This window comes from Anneissia japonica, unplaced genomic scaffold (assembly GCF_011630105.1).
Source record: "Anneissia japonica isolate Jap-2015-1 unplaced genomic scaffold, ASM1163010v1 scaffold287941_len684077_cov200, whole genome shotgun sequence".
In the NCBI taxonomy this organism is placed as follows: domain Eukaryota; kingdom Metazoa; phylum Echinodermata; class Crinoidea; order Comatulida; family Comatulidae; genus Anneissia; species Anneissia japonica.
In genome coordinates, this window is record NW_022713799.1 from 52,646 (window position 1) to 79,584 (window position 26,939).

The 26,939-nt window shown below is 34.0% G+C and overlaps 2 protein-coding genes and 1 long non-coding RNA gene across 10 annotated transcripts in view; 2 read left to right on the forward strand and 1 right to left on the reverse strand.

The window, feature by feature from the left end:
- The first annotated feature begins 33 nt into the window (after nucleotides 1-33).
- Nucleotides 34-5,961, forward strand: LOC117108759. Its single transcript, XR_004445413.1, has 2 exons — nucleotides 34-2,172; nucleotides 2,662-5,961. It is a non-coding gene; the product is annotated as an uncharacterized LOC117108759 (long non-coding RNA).
- Nucleotides 5,962-5,966: 5 nt separating this feature from the next.
- LOC117108758 (trafficking protein particle complex subunit 5-like) lies at nucleotides 5,967-15,519 on the reverse strand. Its single transcript, XM_033250901.1, has 7 exons — nucleotides 15,386-15,519; nucleotides 14,961-15,049; nucleotides 14,578-14,683; nucleotides 14,128-14,218; nucleotides 13,654-13,713; nucleotides 11,807-11,871; nucleotides 5,967-7,571 (listed from the first exon to the last, which is right to left on the reverse strand). The coding sequence occupies exons 1-7, from the start codon at nucleotides 15,446-15,448 to the stop codon at nucleotides 7,473-7,475; spliced, it is 573 nt and encodes a 190-aa protein (XP_033106792.1). The 5' UTR covers nucleotides 15,449-15,519; the 3' UTR covers nucleotides 5,967-7,472.
- Nucleotides 15,520-15,701: 182 nt separating this feature from the next.
- The window catches only part of LOC117108757 (A disintegrin and metalloproteinase with thrombospondin motifs 6-like), an 86,261-nt gene continuing 75,023 nt past the window's right edge, over nucleotides 15,702-26,939 (forward strand). For 4 of the 8 annotated variants that reach the window (XM_033250897.1, XM_033250890.1, XM_033250898.1 and 1 more), the window contains exons 1-3: nucleotides 15,702-15,816; nucleotides 21,861-22,143; nucleotides 22,356-22,452. The gene's annotated coding sequence lies outside the window, so the exon portion shown is untranslated. Of the gene's footprint in view, nucleotides 15,817-21,344; nucleotides 21,508-21,570; nucleotides 21,698-21,860; nucleotides 22,144-22,355; nucleotides 22,453-24,503; nucleotides 24,786-26,939 lie in introns of those variants that run through there. The other 4 variants (XM_033250893.1, XM_033250891.1, XM_033250895.1 and 1 more) reach the window with 4 other exon arrangements.

Genomic DNA, 26,939 nt, shown 5'->3' on the forward strand with positions numbered 1-26,939 from the left:
TATTATTATTATTATTATTATGATTAGTAGTAGTAGTATTAGTAGTAGTAGCAGTAGCAGCAGCAGCAGCAGCAGTAGTAGTAGTATTGCATTATTTTTTGCAGCAGCTCACTTCCTGATCCAATTCTATGTGTTGAAGAATATTGATGGGAATGGTTATAGCTTATTTTTGACAAGTGATGTTATCCATTATTATTATTATTATTATTATTATTATTATTATTATTATTATTATTATTATTATTATTATTATTATGATTAGTAGTAGTAGTAGTAGTAGTAGTAGTAGCAACAGTAGCAGCAGCAGCAGTAGTAGTAGTAGTATTGCATTATTTTTTGCAGCAGCTCACTTCCTGATCCAATTCTATGTGTTGAAGAATATTGATGGGAATGGTTATAGCTTATTTTTGACAAGTGATGTTATCCACTGTTAAATAGTGCTCGCTTTCAAGAACTTAGCCTGGGTTACAGGCCCTACTTTTGGGTTACTCACTCTTTATTGCACTTAGTGCACGCCATACCTAATTTAATTGTCGTCCCATACTCGTGGCGCTGTCCAGAATGAGAAAAATAATAAAAAATAAGAGACTTGTGGCAAGTCTATCAAGAACCCTGATGGTTCTCATGCCCTTTTATTTGTTTTTGTCAGCCTGGTTCTTACGAGAGACCTAGTATCCGGATCGGGAGCTAACCGTTAGCGCTAACTGTTAGCACCTGTGTGAGAACGCTTGATCGGTTAGCGGTATCTGGATACCGCTAATGGTTAGCAAGTGAGCGCATTTCTATCATCAACCAATTTACACGAACGCGTTTACAATTTCCAGTTTTTTATTGGCCAGTGATTCGATCATCATATCTTGGTATCCGGATCGGGATTTTCCCGTATGGACGCACGGCAGCTAACGGTTAGCAAGATCTGGATCCTGCTAACCGTTAGCTGCCGTGTGAGAACATAGCCCTTAGTATTTACTCAGATCTAATTGTAATTTATGCTGTATAGATGAGCTACAGTAGGCCTGTATTACTATTTCATAGTACTGTAGTAGTAGTTTTACATGATTTTTTTTGCAGCAGCTCACTTAAATTCCTGGTTCAATTCCATCACATTTCTTTTGTTTTAGTTGGACGGTAGAACTGCAAGTTAAATAAAGTGCACCCTCTAATTCAAGACCGTTAAATCTAATTTGACACCACTTTTTCAAAGAACCAAATAATATTCTTTGATCTTTTAGCACAAATCTAACCCTACAAGTGAAGACCAAATCCACGACCACCTCAAATTTTCAGGTCCCAAAGTGGTCTTGAATTGAAGGGGGGCACTTTAATATACAGTACACAAGCATATTTCAGAAGATGTTAAGCAGTTGCTTACTTTTTGGTTTCTCATAGTGTGACAAATTTGTGATGGTTTTTATCTTGGCAAAATATTTTGCATTAGAATTATCTTTTCTCCCGTAAGGTAATCAGTATCGCATGACCATCAAAAAGTTTTGTCCAATTTTATGGTTTTTTTCCATTGCTGATTGTTTTGTTCGACTAGAGAAGTTGTTGCGTAGTGTGAGCAGCAATATGACTTGTTGCTTTTATTGTAGTCTGAAATATTGTTAAGCTTTATCCACAATATCAAATTTTGTTTTTCTCAAATAAAATTTGGTATACTTGACGGGGCTTTAGATTTGCAGAATTTAGTCTACGTTTGAAAGTTCCTCAGATTTCAGGACAGGTTGTTCCAGATGGCAGATTGGAGTTATTTGTTTTAAGCTGCTGTTCTCTCCGGTATCTTCTGTAATGACCAAAAATTTTGGTTGGGTTCAATCATGTAAATAATTTTGGTACCACTCGTCGTCCACCACAGGGGCTGTCTGTTACTATTTTATGACTTAATTGTGCAATGTGTAAAGAACTGGAATATTAATTTCATCAGTGAGCGTATCTAGGAATCTTGAAGTGGAGGGAGTGGGGAGGGGATACACCACTGGATTTGATGTACAGTATTTCTATTTTGACTCTGAATTTGTCTTATTTCCAAGCCTTCAGGAGACCTGCTATTTTATCCCAAAACTGAAATATCTTGAAGCCTTTGTATAAATAGGCAGTAGATCAACCTATGATAACAATTACAGTGCTCAGTGCTTTCAATGTCTACGGTACTACGCAGCAAAAGTGACATAGGTATATACTAAACATGCCACAATTACATAGCATTGTATAAAATAACTGTCATTTACAACTTTTTATGCATGTAAATTGGTGGCTATGTGTGTCTTGCCCTTTTCAAATGCTCTAAATGACCTTTCTGATAAGCCCACCTCTTGGATACTGTTGCTAAGGTCCAACAGAACATCTGTCCCTCTTTTGATTGGTCAATTTAGTTTGATTAACACTCTAGAAAGTTCCATTATGTAAAGATATGTTACCGATAAGTAACTTAAATAAATTACTGCACTACATACATGTCTGCAATATGTGTCTTTAACGCACAAGAATTGTGTAGGGGTACTTTCAATTTTAAAAATAACACATTTCTACATATTTTTTTTAGCTACATATTTATTAAGATTTAATAAACATTTGTATAAATAGGCAGTAGATCAACCTATGATAACAATTACAGTGCTCAGTACTTTCAATGTCTACGGTACTACGCAGCAAAAGTGACAGATATACTAAACATGCCACAATTACATAGCACTGTCATTTACAACTCTTTTTATGCATGTAAATTGACCAATTTACCAGTAATTTTCCCATAATGTTGACAAATTAGCCAATATCTATGTACTGTTTTAATCTTTTTTATTTTGTAAGTGAAAACATGTTTAAATAGTTGATTTTTATATAGACTAATTGGCCTAGCAATATAGTTTTTTTGAACATTTGAACAATTACACAGTCTTGTATGTTTCTAAAGATATTAGTTAATATATGCTTTTATTTATAGTGCTTTTGTTAAGTTTGTATATTTTGCTCTTTGTGAACACACATGAAGGTCAGGGGTGGATTTAGGGGGTGTCCGGCCTGGCCCCAACCCCCTTTTGGGAGGTAAAAAAAGAAAAAAATGATAGCCCACAACACCTCAAATGTTATTTTTGGTTGTCTAGAACACAAAAATTTCGCGGGGGCATGCCCCCGTAACCCCTAGGGCATTGTTGTGTCGATCGGCCCAAATTTCGGCCCCACCTTTTGGATATCTCTGGATCCGCCCCTGAAGGTGTATGTTAGAAAAAATAATTATCATTATATTATATATTTTTATATTGAATTAAATATTCTATGAGCATTGATATATCCATTAAGTATTCATATTCCCCTTTATATTGTAGTACTTCATTTATTTTATTTTTATTTCGTATACTTTTAATATTTTATTTTATTCTATTAACATTGTTATAAATTCCAATCTTTTTTATTTTGTAAATGAAAACATGTTTAAATAGTTGATTTTTATATAGACTAATTGGCCTAGCATGGCTCACAATATAATTTTTTTAAACATTTGAACAATTACACTGTCTTGTAGGTTTCTAAAGATATTAGTTAATATATGCTTTTATTTATTGTGCTTTTGTTAAGTTTGTATATTTTGCTCTTTGTGAACACACATGAAGGTGTATGTTAGAATAAATAATTATCATTATATTATATATTTTTATATTGGGTTAAATATTCTTTGAGCATATTTTATTTTATTCTATTAACATTGTTATAAATTACCGTACTTGCGCGAACCCGCTTACCACCACCACCACTAATTTCATCTGCTGTTGTGTAAATACCCCCAACATTCTTGTCATGCTCTCTCAACGAGTATCTTTTCTTCACCAAAACCATTTGTTTACCTTCGATTAAAAAAATAGTGCCCCTTGAATTTTCCAGTTTCCCATAAGCACCCCTTCCATTTTCATCTATTTCCATAAGCGCCCCCTCAATTTCCACTCTGTTTTCAAAAAGAGCCAAAAATATTGTAAGAGCCCGGAAGCTTATTCTTGCGAGTACGGTATGTGGATGAAATATATTTATCTTCAATTTTAGTTACGTTCCTCTATTGGTTCCTATGCTGTATTGCTATTGTACCTTATCAAATACTGTACAGCTAAAATAATTACCATGAAATTGATTAGTATTTTAACATCCAGTAAACATTGTGAGTTGTTTCTGTTTAAATATATACTTCAAGGACCCAAATAGTTACCGGTCCAGGAACTAAAATTGGTTGCACTGGAACTGTGGGAAGTGCTCTTGTTTTGCCACTGAGGGTTGTGGAGACATTTAATATTATTTATGAACACTTCAGATGCATGTTTATATGGATTCAGTTTAATACTATGTTTTTTTGTTTAGTGATATATCTCAATTATCATTTTTCCATTCAAAAAAAGTGCCATACAGCAAAGGCGCATTGTTCCTCAACTGATTGAAACTGCCACTGCTTGTCTATCTTCGGCTAATAACTTAAACAATACCTAAACAATAATTTAAAATTTGAAAAAACAAAATAAAATAATGTAAGAAAACCTGCCCTTTACTGGTGGAAAAATGGCACCACGAGAGAGATTGATATGTGCAAGTTTATTTAATATTGAAATTTAGAAGAAGAAATAGACAGTTATGGTGACAAATGCATGTGGAAGTAGTTTGGTGCTCCTTGAGCAAGGTACATTAGGCAAAACTTTTTTAAGCCTTGTTTTACAAACTTTTTTTTAAAGATCGTCAGAGAGCGGGGGAAAAAATTGTTTTCTTATTTAGCAAATAGTTTTGCCAAAAACATCCAGACGGAGTAAAAAATAAAATGTTGTTGGTGAATGTAAACAGTGCAGTAATATGATGGTTAAATGCTTTAAATTTATAATTGGGAAGCAATATACATATCTTATTTCCATTTCAAGGCAGTGGCTGGCATAATAAAAATAAAGAAAAACTTTTATATTTTTCTGGTATGTCCATTTTTCGTAGCGGCGGTATGCTAATTTGCCAAAAATTTAATTTTACTTTTATTTAAAATCAGTATTAGCAAGTAGCGGGTTCACTAAACAATAAAAAAAAGTTTTGCCTTATCTGCATACTCCTCGCCCAGGAGTAAGTCAGTACCTGGTACCAATTGCGCAGCTTTAGTAAATACTTCCCCATGGAGCTGAGTTTGTGTTACATAGGTGTTAATCTAATGCCGAGGGTAATGATAATGTAAAGCCTATAGAGGTGCTTAGCTTGATGTGCTATTTAAGTCTTACGGTCCCGTGATAATCAACATGATGATTGTGGCCCCAGTCGGTGAGAAAAACCAAAATTCGTTGGGGAGAAAAAAATAATGTAAATGTATTTCTGCATATTAGTAGACCCAAAATCGATTAAATAAACCTTTAAAACTCATAAATTGTCGTATTCGCCCCCATGGAATACTTTTGGGAGATTTTGAGCGACGCCCGACAACGTCCACTTTTTTGTCACGGAAATCAGCCACTCCGTCGGGCAAATCCTGATGCCACCACTGTTGTGGGAACTCAAGACGAATTAGTCTACCATTAATATTATTAAATAATCAACTCAAGGTACCTGTAGACTACTTGATCTTTCAAATAAGCAAGTCAATGAGTTTTAAGCGAAATTATTAGGTGCTTTTCACATTTTACCCAACAGTATATTTTTAAATTTTATTTTACTTTATGAGACAGACCAATTTATTGAATATAGGGAAACATTGTAAGCAATTGCAAATGAAACCATCAAAAGAGATACAGTATATATTATAGTGATGCTCTTACAATTATTATTTACATAATGATGTAATGAACATAATCAAAATTAAACAGTATATAACTCCTGAAATACATATATTTTCACATTCCATGATATTGTTGAAATCTTTTAAGTGAATATATTGTATATTCTATGAAGCAGCTGTTTTTGTTGTAGAAGCATGTCTTGTAGTATGTATTTGGTAGAATAAATGAAACTGAAATATAAGTAAATGTTTTTTTTTCTTCATTTATTACGTACTATTTATCCAAAATGTAATAATACAATCTTTATGATTAAGGGATCACCAGCAGATACTTAAAGCGCATATTATGTTTTACCATGTGGGTATAAAAAATTAAAAATATTTTGTACCTTCATGATTATACACAACAGTGGCAACAAGATAGTGTCACTGCGCAGTGATTCTAAGAACAATGCCATGACATGTGCGCATCATATCCAACTTTTTGACAATTCGTTTAAGACTTCCAACAACGAGCAGATGGCGTGGCATCGTCATGCGCTTGCAGGGAGCTGGAGTCAACGGTCGCACGACGCAGTAGGAGCCCAGGTTTAAAAAAAGTACTGACAATATACTGACAAGTACAATGTAACATTTTGTGCATGAGCACTCCACACAGCATGGTGATACACTCCAAAATAGCTCGCACTTGGACTTCAAAATTTGCTACAATACTATACAATGTGTAATGAGAAAACATAAACTTGCCCCTCCCATTTTTACATAATCAAAAGTGATATAAAATGTTCCTTGATCCTCACAGGACATATTTTCGCTGCCATGGACGAAAATACTCGTCCTAACCGAGTGTTAAAGATGGGCTGAGGATGAATATACTTGTACTACTGAATGCAGTGGCATAACGAAAGCAGCTTTGGGTCCTGATATATATAATATAATTTATATTAATTATGTAGTACAGTAATAGTATATTAATAACTTCATAGGGCCCTTGGCTTTAGCCAGTAAAGCTCATTCATAGCTGTTATGCCACTGGTTATATGCTATTCTATTATATTTTATATGATACTTAGCGGCAATTGCAGGCCACAACTGTACACAAAGTACTATAGTGACAACTTATGCCTGGTTTCCATAAAATCGCTACACAGTCGCAACAGCATTTCCACTGCAATCCTTGCACTGCGTAGCTGTGCCTGAATCAATTAGGAACGTTCCCTGACCAATCAGCGTCGCCAAAAGAGGTGGCGATAGCGTGTAGCGATATTTATGGAAACCAGACTTGAGAAAGGTATGTAAAATTCTCAAAAATATGTTGAGATGCTTGTTGTCTTTACTTCCAATGGAAGAACACTTGTTGGTGCCCATAAACACTTTGTCATCCAATCATATGGCAGCCAATGTGTTAACATCTGTGTATCAGTTATACTCATCAACATAAAATTATACTTCAAAATTCTTGATTAGTATACATCATTTTATCCCGTCTTGAAACAGTGCCGCCAACGTATCCCAACTCAGTGGGAGACTTCCAGCAGCCTAGTCTAGATTGAGCAGCTACAGTAGCTAGTAACAAATGGAGCATGCTGCGCACACACGGTAACTACGTTGCGCAAAATACCTAATCCTCCGGAAGTCCCCCAGCGGCAGTTGCCAGTCAAATTTAGCAAAAAATGGTGTACAAGACGCAACTTACAATTGATAAAATACAATCTAATTGTGAAATTAAACTTCTTTCATGAAAACAGTCCTACTATCGCTGCTCTAGAATCTTGTCTCTTGCAATAACTGAATCGTCAAACTTGATCATAAATGTTGTTCCTTTATGCCAGTGTGCTGTTACTTTGCAGGGCTGCAAAACAAAAATAGGTAACTTATTATTATGTATGAATATGCTAAGGTAGACATAAGGCATCCCTGTATAAAAGTAAATAAGTATCAATGTATTTTCAAAGTCCAAGTCTTCATTAATAAGAAAGAAAGAAAAAAAGAAATCCATCTACTTCTTCCAATAACTATGTTATCCTCTCTAGATTCAATATACTGTAATTCCTTTTTGAATCTAGGCAGAAATTCTTCATCATTTGTTTTCTTTCAAAAATTGTCAAGAAGCCATATCAACTATTACACTTTTGTTTCCTGCAATTTCATTCTTCCTTTCAATTTTTCTGTACCTCTTGCCTTCGTTAACTTGCATAGGAAGATGGGATTTCTCATTTTAACAGAAACAGTGATTCCAACCATGCCCACTATACACATCTGTCTTCTGTGTACATTAAATAAATTAACCCAGGATATCCTTCAACAATAGTAGGGTGTTACCCTGTTGTTCTAGTCCACCCCATCCCCAACCCCTTGCCATGAAAAAAAACCCACTGAAAATAAGGCTTCAAATCAGGAAAGAAATAGTAGGAAGTATGAAACAGTTGGGTGCCTGATTAAAGATGTTGATAATTTAGAATGGGACTTGGTTTGTGCTGAATTAGCTGCACTATTCTAGGCATGATCATGATCTTCAGGGAGGAGTGAAGGTTGCAATTTCAACAGAAAAAATTTCACCTACAAATTAAAAGTACAAGTGTTCAGGTTAAAGAAAAATTGCCTTGGTATATTTCCTGTCACTGCTTCTGATATCAGACGAAGAGTTATTTATTCATCATGTAACTAGTTTGGTTAAATGCATCATGTAACTTGTTTGGTCATACATCATCAGAGCTATTAAAAACTGTTAAGCCCCCCGTTGAACAGAGCTCGTCGGGCAGTGGGACTAAAAAATATATAAAAACAGGCCCACGCCAAGCCAACACATCTATCACAATCAGAGAGTGTCATTTCTGGCCATCCAGAGGTTCCTATTCTTAAAAAAACTCATTTGGGAGGAGGAACCCCACTCAAACCCTTCCCCCAGCTCGGGCCTATCAGGCCGAGTCCCCCTGTCGGAGAGCTCGGTCCTCCCCTAAGCACTCTTACCAGTATTGAGTCTTCAAAACCCTTGTGGCTTATCCTTGGCTTAATCACTCTACTGTACAGTTTAATAAAATAACTTCAAATCTAATACTGTAATAAATAAAACTTGTTTCTAACGTAGATGTAGAGTTCCTTTTTGCTGTACTAAATATATTGCATTTAATCACATTAGCTCAACATTCTCCCTCTGACCAAAGCCCATCAATAAAATACAAGAATGACAAATAAAATGCCATACCACCATAATCACTACAGTACTGACTTTACAGTCAATCACCCACCTATCCCCACTCGGGGAAATCAAGAACATTGAAACAATTTGTTTTACATCCATTTCTTACCACGCAAAAACAACATTGAAAGATCTCATTACCGTTCATATGTTCATGATTTGGGTGAAGCTTGGAAATTGAATAATCTGAAAATCATATGTACACACAGCTTTAAACTACAGATAGATTACATCTGGTGCGACCATGTACTGTATAAATTTCACCTGCAGTTTCTGAAACCATTAACAGGAAAAATGTGTAAAAGGGCATCCCTGATCAGAAGAATCTCCGGAGAGGAAATATGCCAGGTGTAAGGAGAAAGATTAGGAAAGAAACGGTGAGGCAATGAATGTACAATGCCTCACTGCCAAGGAATCTCTCCAATGCTCAATGGCTCAGCTTACACAAACCTCAAGTCACATTTTTCCAAAGTTTGTTCAATCGAATTCCCCAAAACCAGGCACTTGGATAGAAGTAGCACAAAACCAAGCATTTATAAATAAAAGTAGCACAAAACCAGGCACTTGGATAAAAGTAGCACAAACCAGGCACTTGGATAACAGAAGTACAAAACCAGGCAATTAAATAAAAGTAGCACAAACCAGGCACTTGGATAAAAGTAGCACAAAACCAGACACTTGGAAAATACATGGGGACAGACGGTTGAAACTGGAGTAATAAATGAAGTGAAGATATCCGGATAATTCCCTAAGCTATGCAACTTCCATAGATTCCTTGATCCAACAACCAACATTAAATAGCTGTGAGACAACAACATCTAAGTGTCAGCTTAATTCTTGTAACACTTCATTTAAAAAATAAAATATGGAAACAGGTTCTTTACAGCACCTGTTATTTATTGATATAATGTCCTAAAAAGTTTGCCCACTGTACAAGAATTTTAATTGAATCCTAATGTAGTAAGGCAATAGACACTTGAGTAATCTAGCATAGTTTTCATAATTAAAAAATACTTTATCATGCATTATAATTACGTTATCATTGTATTTTTTTCAGAGACAATATAGTTTACATACCTTGTGTTTTATTATCTATTAATTAGCAATGACACCTATAAGTTAAATTATTGATAAAATCAATACATTTGAAATATCATATTGTATGGACAAGGATAAGGTATCATATTCATTTGTACCATTTATATTGGGCCCTATAAAAAATATTATTAGTTTATCACCCTATCTGGCCAGGAAAAGAGATGAGGGAGGGAGGCTTTTTTTTAAAATTTTTTATTTTGCTAAAGCCAAATAAAAAAAAATATTATTTAAAAAAAATATTTTTTTTTTCAAAAAAGTAAAAAAAAAAAAAAATTTGTCCAGTACCATAGAAGACATGCGCGTTGGTGATACTGTCTCTTATACACATCTAGATGTGTATAAGAGACAGTAAAAACCAAGCATTTATAAATAAAAGTAGCACAAAACCAGGCACTTGGATAAAAGTAGCACAAACCAGGCACTTGGATAACAGAAGTACAAAACCAGGCAATTAAATAAAAGTAGCACAAACCAGGCACTTGGATAAAAGTAGCACAAAACCAGACACTTGGAAAATACATGGGGACAGACGGTTGAAACTGGAGTAATAAATGAAGTGAAGATATCCGGATAATTCCCTAAGCTATGCAACTTCCATAGATTCCTTGATCCAACAACCAACATTAAATAGCTGTGAGACAACAACATCTAAGTGTCAGCTTAATTCTTGTAACACTTCATTTAAAAAATAAAATATGGAAACAGGTTCTTTACAGCACCTGTTATTTATTGATATAATGTCCTAAAAAGTTTGCCCACTGTACAAGAACTTTAATTGAAACCTAATGTAGTAAGGCAATAGACACTTGAGTAATATAGCATAGTTTTCATAATTAAAAAATACTTTATCATGCATTTTAATTACGTTATCATTGTATTTTTTTCAGAGACAATATAGTTTACATACCTTGTGTTTTATTATCTATTAATTAGCAGTGACACCTACAAGTTAAATTATTGATAAAATCAATACATTTTAAATATCATATTTCCTGTTGAAAATGTATGGACAAGGATAAGGTATCATGTTCATTTGTACCATTTATATTGGGCCCTATAAAAAATATTATTAGTTTATCATCCTATCTGGGCAGGAAAAGTGATGAGGGAGGGAGGCTTCTTTTTAACATTTTTTATTTTGCTAAAGCCAAATATCACCCTTGGGTTGTTTGCTGGTGCATTGATATTCAAAGTAAAACATGATTTAGATAATGCAAATAATATCTACTAACTATTTAATAAAATAAATGAAAAAAAAAAAAATTTTGTTCAAAAAAAAAAAAAAAAAAAAAAAAAAATGTTCCAGTACCATAGAAGACATACGCGCAGGGGTGATAAACTAATAATTTTTTTATTGGGCCTAAGGCAAGACTTTTTTTAGACCTTGTTTCGTGAACCCACTGCCCACCGATAACAATGATTTCCAATAAAAATAAAATTTTATTTTTGGCCAGTTAGTGCACCAGTCGCCACAAAAAACTGGAAATTTCAGAAAAAAATAAAAGTTTTTCTTTATTTTAATTACCCCATCCGCTGCCTTGAAATCTACAAAAATAAGAAATGTATATTTCTTCCTAAATATATAAATTAAAAGCATTTAACCACCCCATTACTACACTATTTATATTCAATAACTTTTTTTTTTATTTTCTCCGTCTGGATGTTTTTGGTAAAACCATTTGCAAAATAAGAAAACAAAATTTTATATTAAATTTTTTTCCGCCCTCTTTAAAAAAAATAAGTTCACAAAACAAGGTATAAAAAAGGTTAACTTATAGTACTGTACTTACAAAATTGGATCCAGATAAAATAGCTTCAACTATTCCTGCTGTAAATGATGCACAATTCAGACTGCCTAAAAAGAAAAACCACTTTTTAAAATCATAAGCACAAAAACACAATTATCTGGTCAATATTAATTATTATTTTCATAATACTGTACAAAAAATGGAGAAAATACTTTCTTTTTCAAATCGATGTTTTGTTTGGAAATTTATTATGCAGCCAGTTATTAGGGCTTTGTATTTTTGTAGAGCTTTTGTAGAGATTATATAGAGCAGTATCTCATTAAGTGCTTGGCTTTCAATTCCATGGTCCTAAGTTCAACTCCTGTCAAAAACCTGGAATTATTCTTGTGTTTAAATAATATATCCAGTACTAAGCCTTATGTGAGGCTTAATTTACAAAGTATGTATACCGGCCTTTTTGGGGCAATAATTGGTACTAAACAGTGTAAACTGAAATGAAAACTGATTAAAGGAATATACCTCAAAATCCCGATAAAGTTGACTATTTCAACAGTCTCATGGTATACAATAAAAGATAAGGAATTTTTTAAACACAAAGGATTTCCAAGAACCAGATCATAAAACACACCAATTCAAGATTTTTTGGAATAACACACAATAAATCAACCGCCATAAAAAAAATTAAAAAAAATTCTAATAGTAAAATACAGAAACGAAATTTGATTGAAGGAACAGACTGCAAAATGCAGATAAAAACAAAAGATAAGTAAGGTGACACTACCACATCTTTTCTAAACATAAAGGATTTCCAAGTACCAGATCATAAAACACATCAATTCAAGATTTTTGGAATAATACAGTACACAATAAATCAACCACCATAATAAAAATACTAATACTAAAATACTAAATAAACGGATTCTTAGAAAAGAATATAGAAAATAATAATTCTCCTATGATTATACTATGGTGTTGCTGGCCGATAATACCTGCAACTTCAAAGTTACTGTTGTTTCAGAGCTTTCTAGGGATGTACAAAAGTATACATCCACTTGTGTGTAGAAATTTAACACTGTTAAAGTCACCAGAATTTGAGGCCTGATTAAAAAATACATGTTGACATAAACAAGTGCAGAAAATCAAGGTCAACTCAAAAGAAGATGCACAGATATGTTATGCAGCTATTAAAAATTACAGTCCATAATTCTTCCAGCAACACTATATAAAATATCTTGGCAGCTCTAGTTTAGGTCATGACCCACACTTCAAATATCTGGGGAATAAGCGAGGAAGCAGTCTATAATATGGCAAAGGAAAAGCAGGCAAGCGTGAAACATAGCAAGGCAACGTGTCTCAGTGGATTTTAAGTGGGATTGTTGACACTGTTCAAATTTTGCATGGTTTGATCACTAGTGGTGGCTCCAAATATTTACTGACGAATCCAATATGTCCGACAGAGGTCCAAACTGAAGCCTTGGTCAGGGTCTCAGAATAAAATCCTTTCTGGGTTTCATGGGGAGAGATTATTTTGGTTTAGAATGGCTCAAAATTATGTTTTTAGACCACAATATTAAGGATTGTCTATCACCATAAATTTGTGTGGAACAGCAAATTAAAGAATAAAGAATATAAAAAAAAGGATCAAATGCCAAAATAATACAAAAACAATATGATCAACAGCATAGCTAACCCTTATTTCAGAGATACTTTGACTTTAAATGAACTTTAAATAAATTTAATATAGTCATATTTTTTAAATGTTGGGGGGGGGGGGTTCATTCTAAGGTAAGAGGCAGAGAAATAAAAGGTTCATTGGAAGTAATAGGAAACAAAATGTATCAAGATTTCCTCCATTTCGTAGGTTATCTCACCTGTATCTTTACTCTTACCTTTATCTTTTGGAACAGATATGAATTTATTTACAAGTGATTCTTTCTCAATTATGTAATCTGTGGAGCATAGTAAGGAAAAAATTACAGAAGCTATGAAACATTTAATCCATTAAAAAAATTAGTAAAGGTCAATGTTTGTGTCCATGTGCAACATTAAATTTCAAGGGCAACCAACAGGTTCATGCCATTGCCATTGCTTGGGCTAGGTTCTTCAAATAATCTCTTTAATTCACTTTTCTCCAAAAGAATATATTTTATTCAATAAGGATTTTAAAAAAAAATTAATTACTGTACATGCACAACAGGAATGTTCACCATGGTGCATAAACATTTAATAAAATAATTGTTTATGTTATGTGTTGTACTATACATATCATAGACTTAAAATTAAATAAATTAAAATTAAATTACATTGCCTACATACAAAAAATTAGAAAGTTAATAAGAGGATTAATAAGAAGAAAAAGATACAAGTTCTTTCATCATCATTTGCATGCTCTAATTTATCTGCTTCTTTGCCAAATAGTGTCTGAAATGATAAAAATAAAACATTAGATTTAATTTCATTATGTTTTTCAGATTGTGGCACTTTCAGTGATACAAATCATAGCAGCCCTCTTACAGTGAAATATTATACAAACAACAGAAATAAATAAATCTATACAGTACTCTAAGATGGAAAGGAAATTTAACATTATTATTATCAAATAAAAAAATAAATGTTAAAATTTTTTTAAAAAATTCTATAATAAATGTATTATATTTCTATATGTAGATTATAGAAATGTCCATCAAGGATATTAAATAAAAGATTACAAATACACACACACACACATACATATACATATATATATATATATATATATATATATATACATACACATACATATATATACATATATACATACATATATATATATTAAATAAGAGAATATTCAAAAGCTTGATCTCTCTTTTCAAGTTTCTTTCCCTAATAAACAACAATTCTAAAATACGAACACCAACATGCTGTCCAAGTTCTGAGAGCCTGAAAGATTATTATAATTTATAATTATTAATATCACATTAATATTATAATTATATTGTAGTTGTTTTGCCATTATTAATTTCATTAGTAATACTAACAGATTCATTATCATTATTATTTAATAACTATCAATATTAGAAATAAAATTTGAGTATCATAAACTGAAGTGTTAAATAAACGTTCAACCCACCCTCTTCTTAAGTTAAGTATATTCTGTTTTGCTAGAGTAAGTTAAGTAATATCAGGTAAACCTGGTAGTGGCACATTATGCACTTACTTGTTTTGTAATTCAGGGACAGATCCTACACGATTTTGACAGTACTGGATCATCTCGGAGAATAGCAGAGCAAATGAATTTATGTTGATCTTTAAAAAAATAACAATAGATAATATGCAAACACAATTAACATATTATTATTAACTAACATAGGACTATATACCATACGATATAAATTTTCTCTATCGAATAGAGTGTATATATTACAACAAAAATAATCAAAGAGATCACTCTGACCAAATGTCTAGGCCCTAGCTAGGCCTACAAATCGACGATACGTCCATGCGAGCAAATAACTTGAGTGAGTGCGTGTGAAGATAGTTTACAGTCACTAGCTAAGCCTAGGTTAGAATAAACAATTTAGAAGTGTTTGTATATTATGGATGTTCAATAAAAAGAGTTCTGATGAATGACTTGTTTCTTACCTCTGCCTTTCCCTTACTTAAAGGTCGCTCAACGGCACTAGGCTTATGTTTTCTATCAGCCATATTCTAGAGGTACCTTTTTTCTTCGCGTATGGGCAAACCCTTTGACGATTGTTTTTATGTCAAAGGTTAATATGAGACTGTTCCATTCGTTTATGTAGAGCACACGTTCTTTGCTAAGTATCCAATAAACTAACTTTTACCTAACTTACTTTTAAATGTGTCTTTAACCTTGTCCTGAATTATCAAAATTGATTATTTCTTTATAAATCATAACAAAAGCAATTAAATTCTTTTATTCACTACATTGACCTAGCCAAGTTGTAATGGACTATACTATTCTATGCTGTAAAAGACATGAGATATAAATAAACCAGTGGCGGCGAAAGCGGGAGGGGTGTTTCCAGTAAAGAAACATTTTTTTTATGGAAGTAAGTGTATTTAAGATCTTTCAGACTCTCAAAGGTGGGTAAGTTAGGCCTACTTTCCTTAAAAATATGTCTATTATTCATAATTATAAACCATAAAGACGGTCACTTTGTTACTCTCTGAGGATATTTTTTGTAGGCGAGCATGTCGACCGAACCAGCGCCAGTGGATGTGGGTTGCGGCGCCCATGGATGTAGGTTGCTTTTAAACCGCTTGGCCTAACTCAATCATATTTAGCCCTACGCCATTGAATTATCTGGCATGAGGCCTATCCGGATTAAATATATAAATGAATCTTGGTATTGTTTTTTTATTTTTTTTAATTTTTTTTTTTTTATTTATTTATTATAAAAATATATGTACTGTAGTTTTAACTTACAGTGTAGGCCTTGACCTTTTATTTTATTTTTTAGACTTTTTATTTACCAGATTTTAAGAGATGTTGAACTATCAAATTAAAAATCGTCAGCAGACTTATTTTCCTCTGGCTTTTGTACTTTGTAGCCCTTCTTTTTTAACTCCCCAAAGAAAGCTATGCCTATTGAAACCAAAAAATCACGCTCAAGTAGATAATCACCTCATAATCATATCACCTTATTTTGCGAGCTACGCCCTCCCTATATTATATTTTCCCCATACAAATAAATGAATACCTGAACTGAAGATGTGTATAAGAGACAGCCCCCACCCAACCCAAATTCGCCCTTTCCCCCATTTCGAGATTCCTACGCCATTGGTCCTCTTAATTCAATCCTGCAAATTCCACGATTTTTTAAAACTTGAAACTGGAAACATTCCATTGCGTGGGAGGGGTACGGTAATTTTTAAAGAACTGGGTGGTCAGATCATAAATGCTAGCCTTATCGTAGGCCTACATCTTTGTTGAATGTACACGACTAGCTATCAGTTCTAATGTTTATTTTGTTTAGAGATAGTATTTTTAGTGCAGTGATCGATATATAAACAATAAAAAGATAATTATCCACTTTCCTTCGATAACATTCTCTTGTTTACACTCACGATCAGTAATTTTATAGCATTATTAAATACTTTCAGCCTAAAGGTGTATTTATACAAGTAGTTAGAGTCTACACTCAAATCATGCACTGTGACCTGTGTAGACCAGAAGCTTGTTTTATCATGGTTTTATATACTTCTAGGCCTACAGGTAGGATGTCCGTAGTTGAGAAATCGTAGTATGAACAATATTAATTTAATTTTGTTTTTGTTGTTAGTCTAACTTATTGTAATGTGATAAAATTATGTAGTTATAGTATATTGAATTCTACAGTACAGTATAGTAATGATGTTGAAATGCAGGGTATCAAGAACGCATTCGAGTGCTAAAATGGTTTAAAGTGAAAATAGTAATCTCAGAATGAACCTCTATAAAGAAAAAAAAAAATCATGGTATCAAAATGCTTCGGCTCTATTTTCATGCTTTTCCAAAGTTCTGAAGAATTTCCTATTTCGTCGTTTGTGTCATTCACAAAGACGATTTTGAAGCTCTTGAGTTGAGGAGCACTCTAGACAGATAACATCTGATTTTAGTCACATGATTAGAAATTACATGTATCACCTGGTTTCACCATCATGTCAGTCTTAAAAATTGTCAAGAGATCATCCAATTAATTGGTATCAAGGGAGTTACGGCACAAGCAGTTGATATTTAAAGGCCGACCTCAATAAATGACTCAACTCCACAGTAGGCCTACTCCTAAATGCCCAATTTGTCTCTCTTTAAAAACTTTACCCTTTACCCTGCTTCCATAGACACATAAATAAAATAACGTTTCATTATTTTATCCTTCATTGTCTGAGGAAAACATTTATTATTGCGTGTATTCATCTAGAACAACAATACATCTTAGTCAAAAGACAGAAAAACACATCAGTGCCTTATGGAGCCATAAAACTAATGTTTGAGGCAATACTGTAAATCAGTAGGCCGACAATTCATGGTCAGACAAAATGTAGTCCTACGGAGATAATGATTCTAATTTTTATTATTACATTATTTATGACGAGACCGCCGCTTACTGAAATAAGAAAATTAAGATAAGATATGATAACGAATACTACTGTCGATAACTTATGCTTAGTAATGTAATAGGCTTATGTAGGCGCTGTCTATATGGCATAGCGTAATTATTCCATTTCATGGCATGCGATTGTTCATCAATAATCACCCTTATCGAACGATCAATCAATTATCAATCAATCAAGCATAGTTTATCTAATGATTCGTGGCTCAATTAGCAATAAGAAATATTCGCTTCATCATCAGAAGTGTCGCTGTCATATCAATCATGGCAATAGTTAATGATGTTGACTAAGTCATTGTTCGATGACAAGACGCATGTAAGCGTCTTGTCAAAATGATATGTACTGTGACTAGCAACTTCTCATCATTCTATATTAGTATTAATGCCCGTATACTGAAAAAATAAATACACTTAACTTTAAAGCCTCTGAAACTAGAGTAAATTGCAATGAAACTACACACACAGAGCATTATAATGCCAACGATATGTTTTTTTCGATCAACATTCTTTCGGCTCAAGATCGGGATGACGTCACACCCGCTGGTGCTCGACTGGTACGCTTCATTTAGCCCTATTCAACGTTCTCTGTCTATGGCCTACTTCAACAAGGTAGACGAAATAATAACATCAAATTTACATTTTGTTGATCAACTTTAAAAAAATGAATAATATTAATAATTAGCCTACCAAAAATAAAAGAAACGTTTTTATGTCTGATAAAGAATAAAAGAATAACCAATCCAATGTAGCCCTAACAAATAAAAGCACGCATGAAAAGGTCTTAGAAAAGAGTTATTAGTATTAAAAGAAATATGAAACAAATAACTGTTAAAAAGTGATTAAAATTCAGTAATACAATATTTTGTGGTAATGTGTGTGTAAAGTTCAGCGTTTGTCCTTATTTGACGTCATTGCCTTTCGCGCGTGTGTGACGTAATTTCTCGCGGTGTCCCCAAAATTTATTTAGTCATCACATTCAAAATCAAGATCATGGCCGAAAGTACAGTAAGTAAAATAGCCATGTGCTGCTTCGTAGCATGTACCTTAAGTGGCAAAGGCACTGGTTTACGCCTAACCCTTTTTTCATTTTGATCTGCTGTGACGTGTTCAAAAGGAAAATATCTCAGTGGTCCAAGTGTATGCTTAAACACTATTATAAAAATAATCTTTAAGTATTAGTTGGTTAAACCAATCATAGTAAGCTCTACGTGAGAAAAACAACTTGAGATCCTATTGATGTAATGATTATGAATGCATTATTAAGTAAAATTTGCCTATATCGACATCCAAATAGAGGCGGAGGCGCAAACAAGACAAGTTCGGTCCTTTGGCTTACCATGTATGAACTTTCGCTTGTACCGTATTTATTATTAGAGAATCTGATATGAATTTAATTTTTGTTACCTATACTGCACAGTAGTCATATAATTTATTGTCTCGGAAGGACTTTTTGTAACCTCGTAAATTAATAAGTTTAGGATTTAATTCCTGCAAATCTGGTCGTATTACTATTTCAAATAAATTCTATGCTATAGTTTAGCCAAGAATTTACTACACCGTCGTAGTCTGGCTTCCTCAGAGCTATCCAAGGACACATGCTCTGAATGCGAAAGTTGATGGCTTAAACAGTATGGCTTTATTCAGTTTGTTGGTTTTAGGTTTTAGCGATGACTAAATTATAAGCTGAAAATTCGGGAAACAACTAAAAGCGTGTATTGTCTCGGTGGTAAAAGCAGCTGGGATAGCTTTCAATGGCCAACAAAGCAATAAGGATATTGTAGGACATCTTTATACTACTCTTCGTTGCCTACTTTTGTTTGGAGATCAATGGCTCAGATTTTCTTGACCGTTATTTATTCACTAAAAGACGCCTTCAGGCCAGGACATTTCCCCAAATCCATTCGAATATATAAATATGTTTTCCCACACTATCTGTCATTGTAACCATTTAACTGTTCCCTGGTGTAACCAATTTGTGAAGGCCGGCATTCACAGTGTCTGTCTATTTCATTTCAAACCAATATTTTGGACCAAAATGACATTTCAGCGAGGAAACTCAACATGCGGTTGTTAATTTCCATTATCATTCTCTCAATTCAGTCAAATTCAAACAATTGTGATGTTCGATTAACATCTAATTCAGTTCTTATTGGATCTACTTAGTGTCAATTCACGACTATAAAATTCGAATCACCTACTTCTAAATGCATGAAACCTAAGCCTACATTTTTTATTTGTTTCACTGATTTTGAAGATGTGGCCGATGATATTAGATTTCATACGTTTTTTGTGTTGTTTTAGACCTATTTTAATTTCATCATCACCGCCGTCAGCACGAAGAGGAACCAGTATATGGTGTCATTTTGTTTTTGTGCCTCTCGATTAAGAATTCTGCTACCTTTAACTTAACAAAATGCTTGGATGATAAAACAAAATGCAGCGATGAAAAGTACACTAATGATTAAACGTGAATCGATGATGAATGCATAAAAATGGATCGATTAAAAATACATTTAATACCGTAATAAAAGGTATCGATGCCTTTTAGATGCATATTTTATCGATATAGGGGCCTATTTTAATACTCTATGGATACATTTTCACCGATACATTTTTTTAAATCAAAGCTCTCAATCACATATCGAGACTGAATTTTAATCATCAGATTGCTGCGTGAATGGCGTTCCATAGGAACTCTTGAAGGATAGTGGTGGCGATTAGAAAGTTAATGTAACAACTTATTAGGCCTATTTTTATTATTATTATTCGGCCTAATAGTATTGTTGAAAATAGAATCAGAACAAAATGACATCACACTGTAACTAACTGTGTTTCACTACGCGTTCCTGAAATTACATACGGATACATTTTCTTACCTGCCTCTGGCTGACTGGATTTCCTACCGGTTTATACCGAGTTTTGCAATGCACTATAGCACTCGTGAAAACTATATCAAACTCATATACCTAAATTATAGAATACACATGAACGTTAATCCGAACGAAATGAAGTGCTAATGGAAGATCACGCATTATGCTTTCTAATTAAGTGTGCATGCATTTGTAGTTGTAGGCCTATACCTATTGAGTTTTCGAAATGTAGAAAGAGGAATGAATAAGTAAATGAAAATTGACACTGATTGCGTTAATTGAAATAATTTGTAAGCGCACATCTTTATTGTGCGTTCTTGGCGGGATCATCTAAAATCGGACGAGGACTTCGTAAAGTGTTTGAAGAAAATATGTTACTTGGAATTGAATGTTGTGAGATCGAAGTGATTATATGGTAGCCTAAATCATCATCTGATTCATTTGTACCCGTCGTACCCGTTCATCATTCGTCTGTTTGATAAAAGTGTAAACAGTCTGAGCTGTCCATCGCTGATTGGCTGAATGTGATGCCGTGCGTATCCACATTTTTATGTATTGTAAATATACAGTTCGCCTTCAAATTCGAGACCACCTTTGGTAGCTGAAAATGTGGTCCGGTCTCGGGCGGTCGGTCTCTAGAGTGTTAGCTGTGTGTTAAAAGATTAAAGATTGTAACATAGTGCCTATTTTATGGTCTCGAATTAACAGGGGTCTCAAATTGGAGTGCGAACTGTAATAAATTGCGTTGATCATTCCACACGTTTTGTTGTCGGGTCAAGTAGGTTCATGTGTAAATATAGATAAATTGTTTTGTAAAGCATAAGTTCATTATATATGTTTTACTGACGAAAGATGGCTGCATTTAGGTCCTCATTGTTAAAATGCCTGACGACGTTGAATATGAGACGAAATATGAGGACGAACCGATGACCACTGATAGTGCGTAAAAGGCAGACCAGATATTAAAGGTACCGTACCATTCAGGTACCGTACCATTCAGGCTTGGTTACAGTGATATACCGAATGGAATGGACCTCTTAGCATAGTACTGTATGGTTAAGAACGGGTGTATACTTTATGTTTAGGCCTACTTCTAATGCACAGCACTTTTAATTATTATTGTGTGGACAGGATTACTATTCATTCATGCGAGGAGCAGCACTTGGCCGTTGTTTATTTTGAACTAACGCGCAAGTGTCTGACACAAAGCACCAGGAGATTGACTAGAGAGACTACACGTAGGATTGGTGAAAGGAAACTGCGAAGAAAACAAACCCGAGTACAAAAGATGCTCAATTATCGTCTATTAGGCTCTACTCTACTGTTGTGGATTTTTTGACTCCTGGAATGTTGCAACTTCACCTGTCGGAATCGACGAATGTTGTAGGCCTATTGTGTAACAACTGTAACCACGGTAAATCTTATCTTGCTGCTTTGATGTGCACAGAGCCTTGTCACGCCATAGAGAAAATAGAAATGTTCTATTGTTTTTTTTTTATCGTATTACTGTATTCGTTTTTATTATATTTGTTTGCTATTTGTTTTTATATTAATTATTTCTTCCTTCTTGTTAATATTATTAACAATTGATCAGTTTAACAAACTTAATAAAAATTCTCTCCTCAGAAAATCTGGTTAGGACGGTCAATGGAATTCAAGGGTAGTACCATGGAGATATATAAGGTGATATATGTACTTGTTCCGACGAACCAAATCAAACAAGGTAGGTCTACAACGACAGAGGCACTTGAAGTCATTTTGGTGGACATTGAATATACATCTGGCATTGACTACCAGTAAAAGCTCGTGTCTAATAAAATTACATCTTTAAAATTAGTCTCGGAGTGTTGCCTTGTCATTACCTGTTAACAATACCTCCGTAAGTTATTAATTAATCTTGCTACCAGATAATCATAAAAAGGAAACATCAGATTTATAAATGCATCTTTAGCGCGACGGGTTCATGTCTGGTGGACCGCGATAATGTGACGCAGATTTCGATGGACTACCAAGATCCTGGGATCTTGACAGTACTAGAGATTGTTAAAAGGTACTTGAATGACACTTCCGCTACTTGAAAAAGTGAGCTGACTGTAGGCCTATTTATGTTAACGCAAAATGACGATATTAAGGTGGATTAACATGACATTTTTAGAAACTTCGGTATACTTTTTGATTGACACCAGTCTGATATAAAACGTTACGTATCCATGGTTATCATTAATAACTGGTACTTTTTCCGGTTTTTCAGCAAGTTAATGCGGTATTGTACTTGACTATATGATAGGTCTACATAGATGTTCCATTCAGGACGCCCACCCGTTGTTGCAATAACATAATACTGAAATGTAAAATTATAGTTTCGGAAAATATGGTTAAAATTTACATTTCCATAAATCATAACATAATAACATATATTTGATATAATATGGATATGAATCAATTACAGGATAATGTCCCTTGATAGCATGCAATAAATCACGAGAGAAATGTCTTCATAGATTTAATGTTATGTTTGTCTACGTCGCCTACCGTAACAGTACCGGTAATATATATCTTGATACGATATTGATGCAATACTTTAATTTCTGTCGTTAAAGGCCTAGTAACTGAGATGGTGTTGAAGTTTGGAAATGTTTCTTGTACTGTCTTTCGCTGAGCTTGTGTATGTCATAATGTCAGCACTAACATTATTGGTCTCAATATTTGTCTGTACGTATATAGACCTATGGCCCTTGAAATATTGGACAGGTTCACCCTTGTCAGGCAACCTTATTTCAATTAATTACTGGCTTGTCGCGCGCTTTAAAGACACTGTTAATTTTGATGCGTCACACACTTAGCTTTATAAGTCATACTTTTCATACCGTCATACTTTTGGAATACTATGTTTTGATGTATTGAACTATGAGGCGCCATGTGTTCACTTATTATTTAGCAAAAATTGACACCCCGTGCCTTACGTTATCTCATAGCGATAAAACATGTCTGTATGTACAGACACATTAGAATATGAAGTCATATTTACAGTTGATACCGCTATTACAATAATTCTTCACTTTTGAAATTATTAAAAGGAATTACATTTTACCAAGAAGGATTTAAGAATGATTTTTTCCTTCATTTAAGGACAATAAAAGTTTGCTGTAATCCAATTGGTAAAACAGGTAAATACAGCGGGAATTGGATTTATGCCTGAAGGAGGTTATCCTACCAAGGTCCACCGGTAGGCCTAAGTATGACATATGGGACTCTGAATAATGTGTTTCAAACTCCCTTGTAAGAACCTTACTGTTGTATACAACCATACATTAACAGTCTCACGATTATTTTGATAGATATTAAAATTTGAATAACGTAATCAAGGGTGACATCATTTTAATATAGTATGGAATACTGTACATGTACTTACTTTTCAAGGCGACGTTTGTTATTTCAAGGTTACGGAGATTGTCACGATTGACGGTCGCAATTTTATGACAAAAACGTTTACGTTGATCGACCTTAGTTTCACCTTATACCGCCATATTTTCATTATGGTGATATAAATGATATTGTTTACCTCTATAGTTTCAATGGTTGTCAACTGATGTTTTATTATTTGTTTTGTTTGTCGGCTCGTTGTTCGTTGATGAATGATTGTCGTTCCAATTATCATTATTTATCTTTCTGATTCACATTCATTCAGTATATATACTGTCTCTTATACACATCTAGATGTGTATAAGAGACAGGAATATTTCGAATCAGCGCCCTCTTTCGAACTTATATCTTTCCTATGAGTAGCACAACTGTTGCATCTGATCCCCTCGCGAGATGGCCACTTTTATATAGATGCAAGCCGACAGTTTGTGCCGTCGGATTGTGCCGTAAGTGTGCTTATATGAGCCTGGAACTGTCTGCCTTTATTCAGGAACATGGATGGTTATATAACAGTCGGTTTGTGGAACTAGTTGTATGCGACCAAAGATTGGAATCATCAACGTAAAACAGTTAAAAACGATGTCTATCTGGAATTCTTTTAGGAACACATTCTTTATATTTGGTTTTTGACAGGTAAGTCCGTCCTTCTTGGGAAAGGAAGTTTAAAAAAAGTTGGGGTAGGAGCTGGTTCATCTACAGAACCGCTGTCTCTGAGACATCCTGGCTGTGGTACGTATCTGTTAATTTGTGAGCCACAGTCCTTTTCTCGACTTCTGTCCCACAATACGCCTCGGTGAATTTTATGCATTTAGGTCTAATTGTCGTCAATTTAATTGTTCATCCGTAAACGTTGAAGTTCTAATTATTTGCTATTTGAGACAACAATGATTTCATAGACCTTGTTAAAATAAGGTAAAAAATACCTGTTATATAGGCCTACAACATAATTACAACATTTAATTTATGTATATTTATTGTAAGGGGAAGTTTTCATGATTTGCTTATAGTATGTAATGTGCACATATTGGTAGGAAGTGTTTAATTAAGGTGGGATGATTGATCTTCGTCCGCATGTGTTACATATAAATTTTAAAGTTATTTTCCCTTTAAACTATGTAAATAACACTCATGTTCATAGTTTACAACTTTCAAAAGTGGTTCATTTTCCCTTTTTAATGGATCCTCAACCATAGACCAAAAGGTTTACGCAAATTAGCAACTGGCTACAATGTAGATTTTGAATAAATCCTTGAATGAATGAATGAAACGCCTACCTTTATATAGGCCTACTCTAGTGCTTTAATTCATCGACGCTGAATTAAAATCGCAGGTCAGTGGTAAGTTTAGTGGTCAATATTTAGTGTAACTGCTCTATATTAAAGACCCATGAGATATCCTCATAAACCTATAGCCGTTGGACAAATGGCCAACTGAACGTAATTTTACCGGCAACCTTATCTAGAACCTTTGCCAGCTGTCAATATTAATTTTCCGCACCATAAGGAAGATAACGTGACATTGCCAAGGAGAGGATCTGATCGATTCCCTGTATCATACAGATGTGCAGCAGGCTTGTTATTGTGGTTTTCTTGCGTTGCTTAGCAGAGTGGAAAGATATACTACCGTTTTACAACAGATATTATATTTGCAATTCGATTTTGTTTACAATAATACGAAACCCCAAATACCCATGACGCCACCAAATCCATCATTGAAGACGGAGATCTCCTAAATTTATTTTGAACATCCGCTGTGTTCCATATGTCACATTCGTGGCCTACTGCCTCTCATTATCGACACGATACAGCATATCGCGTGGTACCCACAACATATCACACCAGTATTATACCACCTCCACTCGTGGTTGTCATGGTACACGTGTAGGCCTGTGCCATACAGTACATTGTTTGTGAAATGTAATTTATCATGGCTGTTTGATGTTTAATTACTAAAAATAGGCATATTAAACATGTAAGCATGTATGGCGATGTGTTTCCCCTGTATTTACGATAATGTTATGTAGCCATATGCCTATTTGTGAAATACTCTGCATCAACAAATCCAAATGTGACTCATTTCCCGTATGTCTGCACGAACAACTGAGTCTTAAAGTTCATAACAACTGAACTATGAACAGTTTTGGTGTATGAATCAGAATGTGTTAGATTATAATATACATCGGAAATTCAAACCATTAATCATAGATCCGACGGCCGTGTATCTAACCACTTGTAGAGACGTGTGTAGTTTCAATAATTCATTCAAGGGAGCTATTTATTGTTCATATGCATTATTGATGATGTTTAAGTAGCTGTTACAAATAATATAAGCTTTCTGATTCTGATACAATAATATATACCTAAGGTATAAAATTACCAGTAGAGTATGAAAAGAGAGAGAGAAAAGGATTTTTTTTGCAACTTGTAATTACATTAACAACATCTATTACGTGACAATAGATCCAAACAATAAAGACAGTATAACAATTACTGTACAGATATAGTAGAATATTACTGATGATGTGTAGAAAATAGTAAATAATAATGGTCTCCTTGTGCCTCAAATTTCGCTATTGTTGGTATGTATTAAGGTATACCTCCTTGAAAGAGATGTTGAACTATTCAGAATTCAATCAATTAAATACAACGAATGTTTGTTTTATTCCCGGTGCTGCTCGTGACGTGTCTGAACGATCCTACACGTCTCTCAAAAAGCTTCTAGCAACATCCCCTCAGCAGCGGCATTAACGCCTAGTTGGATGTAATCTTGCGGATTTATTGCATCCAA

Bases quoted from the DNA above. Each gene is read 5' to 3' on its own strand.
- LOC117108758 (XM_033250901.1), bottom strand. From the start codon at position 15,448: ATGGCTGATAGAAAACATAAGCCTAGTGCCGTTGAGCGACCTTTAAGT. The intron at 15,050-15,385 runs GTAAGAAACAAG...ATTTTTTTAAAG, and splicing joins TAAGTAAGGGAAAGGCAGAG to ATCAACATAAATTCATTTGC. The intron at 14,219-14,577 runs AATATATATATA...AAACATAATGAA, and splicing joins TTTTGAATATTCTCTTATTT to ATTAAATCTAATGTTTTATT.